Source organism: Aotus nancymaae, unplaced genomic scaffold (assembly GCF_030222135.1).
Source record: "Aotus nancymaae isolate 86718 unplaced genomic scaffold, 86718_ANA_hifiasm-v0.15.2.pri h1tg000012l, whole genome shotgun sequence".
In the NCBI taxonomy this organism is placed as follows: Eukaryota; Metazoa; Chordata; class Mammalia; order Primates; family Aotidae; genus Aotus; species Aotus nancymaae.
The window spans coordinates 12,526,936-12,534,572 of record NW_026988423.1 but is presented as its reverse complement, the minus strand read 5'-3'; the positions used below and the strand labels follow the sequence as shown (position 1 = coordinate 12,534,572).

The window sequence follows — 7,637 nt, the reverse complement described above, 5'->3', positions numbered from 1 at the left end:
TCATGACTTCCTCTGCTGTTTCGGATGAAACTGGAGATTCACGTGTAAACTTGCAATGCACAGCTTAGCTGGAAAGTTATGTGGAGCAGGTGACTGAGGGGATACCTTTCACTGCTTGGACTAAAATCAGTTTTGAAAGAGCTAAAGATGCCTATTGAATTCTGGAGTGTGTGTGTTTGTGTGTGTGTGTGTATGGGTGTGCATGTGTGTGGGTAGAAGGCAGCAAACTCTTTACATTTCAAATAACTAAAGATATGGTTGGTAAAATGAAGTCACATTTTTACACCTCACATGCCTTCGAGGGAGAGCAGTAAATGCAGCATCCATCGGTTAAAATTAGTCCATCACTCTTGGTTTATGATGTTTTAAAGACTTGTTAAATATATTCATGAAGATGTAAAAGATACATTTAAAACCCACATCAATTGCACTAAAAGTCAGCTGGAAACAGAAGGGTTTTAAATCCCGGTGGTGGCAAATTGGCAGCCAAAGGAACAGAGTCTTAGTCAACATATTTCCATGTCCCCCTGAACACAAATAGCCTTGAACCTTTGGAGGGTGTTCTTTTGAGATGTTTCATCAGTGACATCACAGTGATTGCCAGTTCCCTGGGACTACTTTAGGTGCTGCCCAGAGTCCAGGAGTCCAGACAGCCTGGGAGGGGAGAAGCAGTTGGAGCTCGAGTTGGAAACACCAAGGAGAAACCTGCCATAGCCAGGGAGTCTTTGATCCTCTTCAGGTAACTGCAGGATTTTTATGCTTAGCATACAGTGTGTGTGTGTGTGTGTGTGTGTGTGTGTGTATACAAGCTGCAAATGAGAAAGTCAGAGGAATGTTTACATTTCTTAATGAAATAGGTAATGCCCCCTTGTTTACAGTATGCCTTAAGATATAAAGTGAATACTATTGATTTCTGTTTTCCTTTTTTTTCTCCTAAGGTTATGCATTTTCTCCTTTCCTAGTAAAAAAATTCTTTTTATATTATAGAAGAAAGTCTTCTATCTTCTCTAAGTCTCCATTCAAAGAAAGCCAATGTCAAACTTCCTGTACAATTTATTCAGAGCTTTTTTGGGTTTTAGTTCATCCATTTTCAACCACTGGATCATATGGCATGACCTTGACTTCAGGGAAGGTTCAAAATGAAACCCGAAGTGTCTTTGTGGGTTAACAGCAGAAAAATAGAACGTGGCTGATCTGAATTTCTCCCCAATTTTGGTTCATTCTTCCTAAAGTGTATAAATGTGTGTGAAAGGAATGTTCACACGACACCTTACAGTTAGCATATGTGTTGATTGAGTTGAATTCACTAGAAATTCTCACCTTAACTCTTTACATTTTATTCATCTAAAATCACATAAAACAACAAATATTTAAGGTCACCATTAAAGTGCAAAACATAGTAAGAGGTAAATCCCAAGAAAGAAGTGTGATAGGTAGCTTACTAATTCAGAGATGACTGAAAAAAAAATGTAAAGAGTGCAAAACATATACAGTTAAAACAATAACTAAAAGGCAACATTTGTATAATTATCATCCAGGTCAAGAAACAGATCATTGGCAGCACCCAGAAGCCCATTCCTGATCAACCCCCATTCTGCCCTTCTGCCCCAAGATGTTGAGATCATCTTGCTCCTGTTTTTCTTTACAGTTATACCATCTATACCTGCATTCCTAAACACTATGATTAACCTCCGTATTTTTGACTATATAAATGGAGTCATATTCTATGGTTTCTTTTGTAAATTCTTTTACCCAACAATCATATTTGCGAGATCTACCCCTCTTGGGTATAGCTATAGTTCACATGTTTTCTTTGCTTTATAAAATTTGAATGTATGAATAAACCACAATCTATCATCCATTCTGCTGTTGATAAACATTAGAGTTGTTTCCAGTTTGGAGTAATATTGCTTTGAGCCTCTTTGTTTATGTATCCTGGCACACACGTCCTTGTGTGTCTTAGGGGAGAAGTGAAATGCTAGGTATTAGAGAATGAACATTTTCAACATTAATTCTAAGAAAGCCAAACTGTTTTCCAAAGTGGTAGAAAATGCATGCTAACTTTGTTTAGCCAGGCCAGTTCATTGCAGTGATAATTCATTCGTGTCATAACTCCTAGGAAGTGGCCACAATTCTGGTAACTAGTGCCAGTCTGCCAATTCTAGCTTTGCCTCTAACTTGCTATCTGTCATTACACAAACAACTTAATCTCCTCTCTCTAAAAGTCGGTTTCTCAGCTGTAATCTTGAGAAAGATGAAAATTGCAGTAACACTTGCCTGAGTTGTTGTGAAGGTAACACGAACAGAGCTGTGGAACAGTTTACAATAGCATTTTTCTCATTGTCTGAGTATATCCCATTGGACCCGGATATACTCAGAAAAACTCCTGTTGGACTGTCCATGATTCCCTTGACTTAACAGCTTAATTTAATAAGCAGATTTGGTGGGACCGTTGTTTTGCTCTCCTTGAATTGACTTGTTTTGATCATTATAAGCCAGGCTTCATATTTTCTGCATATCTCTGCATTTCCTGAGAACTTACCCAAATAAGTGGACATTTGGACTAGGATTTTATTTCATTGATAAGTTTATAAGAAAGAGTCTGTCTTCATTTCTCATTCCTTTGCCTCAAGACATCTTGGCAAGACTCATTACCTTTCTGTTCTCCTCTGCTCTTTTGTACATTCTCATAAATTATTTTTCCTTAATCCATTCATTTTCTTCTGTTTACTTTCTCATCCAAGCAAATCTTTGAAAAGATTTGCTTTTTTTTCTCCTTTTTATTTTATTGTAGAGACAGGGTCTTGCTATGTTATTCAGTCTGATCTTGAACTCCTGAGCTAAAGTGATCCTCCCACCTCAGTCTCCCAAAGTGCTGGGATTAGAGGCATGTGCCACCATGCCTAGCCATTTATAAAGGTTTTCATTGGCAATTTACTATTTCCTTCGTGCTTAGTTCCAAAAGATGGATAAGAATTAAAAGGGAGATGAAACGTAAATCTGTCATCATTTGGCTATATTTTAAACCAAGATTCAACAGTCTACTGATTGGCATCATCTGATTTGAACTTGTATTTTTTATTTTTATTTTTTTGAGACAGGGTCTCATTATGTTACCTAGGCTGGTCTTAAAGTCCTGGGCTCAAGGAATCCTCCCACCTCAGCTTCCCAAGTAGCTGAGACTACAGGTGCCCACTGCCATGCCTGGCTGAACCTGTATGTTATGCCAATTACACAATATGAAAAAATTACTTGGTTGGTATTTATGCAATTAATAATTTGTTCCATTGATAATATAATCAATACAGTAATTACAATTAATAATTCAATAATGTTAGATACTTAAAAATACCACTTAGACCAAAAGCTTGCTAACAACACTTGCAGCCTCTTGAACTCACACCTTTAGCAAAAACCAAAACACCTTTTCTCCCTAAACTGTCGCTCTACAGTAGACTTTTGTCCTAAATGTCTAAAATATAGATATCTAATGATCTAAACTAGAGAAATCTTTAATTTCATTTAGACTGCATAATGTGTGAATTTACACTATCTCGCTGAAGACGATAATTTGATGACTACATTGCATATGTTCCCAACATATTTCCTGTATGAACAATCTGTACATACTATGAAGATACCATCCCTGCTCTTTGAAATGTTTACAATCTAGGCACATCCCGGACTTGACTAAAAATAGCTGGCACAAGCCCTGGTTGAAATAGAAGTACCCATGAAGTTAACACTTGCTCTTTGAGCTGAACGCCTGTTATGCGAGGGGCTTTTGGTTGATCCCAGTAGGCTATGTGCCCAATGCAGGACTTGTCAGAGGCCATGCAGCTGTCTGCTTTCAGCAGAGTTGGATGAAGACCTACAGCAGCCTGAGGCCCAAAGGATTATGACATCCCACTTACCTATGTAATTCAAAGGAAGAACAATACTAAACCATAATATTTTTCTGTTTTGGTACCTCTGCTTGTTGATACTTTTTTTTTTTTTTTTGAGACGGAGTTTCGCTCTCGTTACCCGGGCTGGAGTGCAATGGCGCGATCTCGGCTCACCGCAACCTCCGCCTCCTGGGTTCAGGCAATTCTCCTGCCTCAGCCTCCTGAGTAGCTGGGATTACAGGCAGGCGCCACCATGCCCAGCTAATTTTTTGTATTTTTAGTAGAGACGGGGTTTCACCATGTTGACCAGGATGGTCTCGATCTCTTGACCACGTGATCCACCCGCCTCGGCCTCCCAAAGTGCTGGGATTACAGGCGTGAGCCACCGCGCCTGGCCCTTGTTGATACTCTTAAGGAACGTGTACACATGCATACGCACAGACAGAAACACACACATATAGAAGTCGGAGAAAAAAAAGTCATATTTTGCATTTTATGAAAAGCAGCAATACAATCATCACAGGAAAAAAATCAGGGCAAAAATGATGGTCTTTATGACACCAGGGAAAGAAATCGGGCCCTCTGTATTCATCGGGGCTCTTCAGAGAAACATAGCTAAATAGAACGTGTTGTGTTGAGGGGGGTGGTGTCTGTTTTTAAGGAATTGGCTTGTATGATTGCAGAGATTGGCAAGTCCAAAATCTGTAGGGTGGACTGGTAGCCTGGAGACTCAGGGAGGTCTCCAGTCCAAAGCCAGTCAGGTGGTTACATGTCCCAGATCAAGGTGTTGGCATGGCTGGTTTCTTTTGAGTCCTTTCTTTGGCTTGTACATGTCCATCTTCTCCTTCCGTTTTCACATGGTCTTCCCCTCTGTATTTGTCTGTGTCCTAATCTCTTCTGATAAAGACACTAGTCATATCGGATTAGCGCCCACCCTAATGACCTCATTTTAATTTATTTACCTCTTAAAAGATCCTATCTCTAAACACGGTTGCATTCTGAGATACTGGGGGTTAGGGCTTTGACACGTAGATTTTTGGGGGACAAGATTTAGCCTATTGCACCCTCCTTTTCCACAACACTTCTGTTTCCTTTGGGGAAAGAATGAGCATTGTTACACAGGAATGCTCATTAATCTCCTTGTGTTTTCTTTGCTATGTTCTGTTAGGAGGTGAGGACAAGCCAGAGGTCCTTGGTGTGCCTCAGAAGTCTGCCTGAAGTTCTCACCAAGCCACCGTGAGAATGGAGCTAAACACCCGGGAGCTGTTTCTCAACTTCACTATTGTCTTGATTACGGTTATTCTTATGTGGCTCCTCGTGAGGTCCTATCAGTACTGAGAGGCCATGCCTTGGTCCTGGGATTGACTGAGATGCTCCAGAGCTGCCTGCTCGATGCCCTGAGACCCCACTGCTGTCATTGTCATGGGATGCCATTCTCCAACCAAGGGCATCTGTGACCTGCACTCACAATATCTGCTATGCCCTAGTGCTAGGATTGATTATGTTTTCTCTAAGGATGCTGCTCCCAAGGGCTGCCAAGTGTTTGCCAGTGAACGTTAGATTTATTCCCCAACTCTTAACTGAAAATGTGTTAGACAAGCCACAAAGTTAAAATTAAACTGGATTCATGAGGATATAGGATTGTTACAAGCCCCTGATCTGTCTCACCACACATCACTTCAACCCAATTCTAATTCAACCTGCCAGAAGGAATGTTAGAGGAAGTCTTTGTCAGCCCTTATAGCTATCATGTGAATAAAGTTAAGTCAACTTCAAAAACAACTTCTAGAATTTATTTTAGCTTCCATGTGTGATAGAGCATTTGACCCTTGGCTGGGATTGGAGTGACAAGTGCTACTGTATTTCTAGCATTTGAGGTAAGCCAAGATGCTCCAACTGCTGAAGATTTGAAACTAAGTCAACACAGTGTCATATTTCAAGTAATTCCATTGGTTCAGTGCTCCTCAAACTTTTCCCCTAAACTAGTTTCAAGGGCAGAGGGAGAATAAATCCATTCTACTAGGGGGTCTGAAGCATAGCCTGAATTGCCTGCTGAAAGTGCAAAATTTCTTTGAAGTCTTGTGTTTTATCTTTAGACTTCATGAGAAATGTATTTTCTACCCTATAATATCTTTATGTTTGTTTTCATATAAATATTTAAAATTATTTACACTAAGTAACGCAAGAACATGAGTCATGTCCCTAAGAGTAGCATATTCTATTTTGGTTATTGTTATTACACAAATGGAGTTAGTCTTTAATAAACCACAGTTATAAAAGGAGGAAAGTAGAAAATGCAGATTTATATATGTTTATAAAAGACATATAAAATAGACGTTTCTTAAACATGTTGCCAGGACACCCCATGTTAGACAGACCAAATCTGCTATCTGTGCCGATGTTGAGGTAACTATGGAGAAAGGGAATACTGTTAAACCTCCTCTTACATAGCTGCCTCCATAAAGGCATTGCTTGCCAAGAATTTGACCTGTCATTGAGACATTGCCTACATCGCATTATAGTTCTTAACCTTACCTTCAAAGAAAGTCAATTATCCCAGGGGTGATTTTTCAAAATAATGAGGCTGGGTTCTTCTTAGATCAATTAAATAAAAATTCCAGGGGATAGAGCCCAAGTATCTATCTTTTAAAAATATCTTCTAGATGATGACATTGTATAGCCAGAGTTGAGAATCACTGATACCAACCCTTGCTTCTCAAAATTCAGTGTGATTGTGAATTACTTGGAAGTCTTATTTCAATGCAGATTCTAATTCTGTTCCGATTCTGATTCATTCTGGGGTGGGGTCAGAGAGTCTACATTTCGGACAAGCTCCTGAGTGATGCCAGTACTGCTCTTCCAGACTGCTACCCTTGGATTAACATATTAGAATCACTTGGAGGACCTTTAGCAAAACCACCCAAGCTTGAGCCCCATTCCTAGGAGTTTCTAATTTATTTGGTCTGGGGTGAACCTGAGTGTTATTATTTTTTTTGGAAGAACTCCAGGTGACTCTAATGTGCAGCCAGGATTAAGAATCCTCATATAGTTAAGGAAAAAAATGTTACATTCTGAGACGTTCCTCTCCAAATTGGGAAATAGCAGTGTATAGTCCTCGATGTCTTGACCCTAATTTCAGTTAGGCTATACATATGGATATGCAAGTGCTAATGATTTAGTAGGCAGCACATGGACTCATAGGAATACGGCTCTAGGGCCCTTGGTAGATGATTATCAGTCTTTCCTCTATTTGCAGAAAACCTACTGTTTGTGTATGTGTTTGAGAAGGTGTGGGGGGGATTGGCGGGGAGAGTCACAACATTCCCTTCAGACGTTGAACCATCTGGCCTTTCACTGAAGTTTGAGTGATGGTGCCAACATTTACAACAGGTACCATTTACTGACTCTCCTATATGTAAAGCCCTGTTCTAGGCACTTTACATATATCATGCCATTTAGCAGATTTGGGAGCTAAGGATCAGGGACCTCACTAACCAGATGTAAGTGGGGAAGCCACAGTGAGAAAAGGATCATCTTAACCTCTGTGGGGAGCTGTGTACAAATCATGCTTTGTTACAGATCTCCAAACCATTTGATTATGCTTTACGTTTTACCATCAGCCTATTCAGATCAAGGTAACAATTGTAGGTCTCTATGTCATTTCCTTTTGCATGTTAATCTTCGCCTCCTCTCATTCTCTAACTTCCTGTGACTGAATCTACTGAGAGGACCCATTTTTACACCACATTA

General features: G+C 39.9%; 1 protein-coding gene across 1 annotated transcript; it reads left to right on the top strand.

The window, feature by feature from the left end:
- The first annotated feature begins 616 nt into the window (after positions 1 to 616).
- On the top strand, positions 617 to 5,669 carry SLN (sarcolipin). Its single transcript, XM_012474536.2, has 2 exons — positions 617 to 739; positions 5,056 to 5,669. Exon 2 carries the CDS (start codon positions 5,130 to 5,132, stop codon positions 5,223 to 5,225), a length of 96 nt encoding a protein of 31 aa, XP_012329959.1. The 5' UTR covers positions 617 to 739; positions 5,056 to 5,129; the 3' UTR covers positions 5,226 to 5,669.
- The last annotated feature ends 1,968 nt before the right edge of the window (positions 5,670 to 7,637 follow it).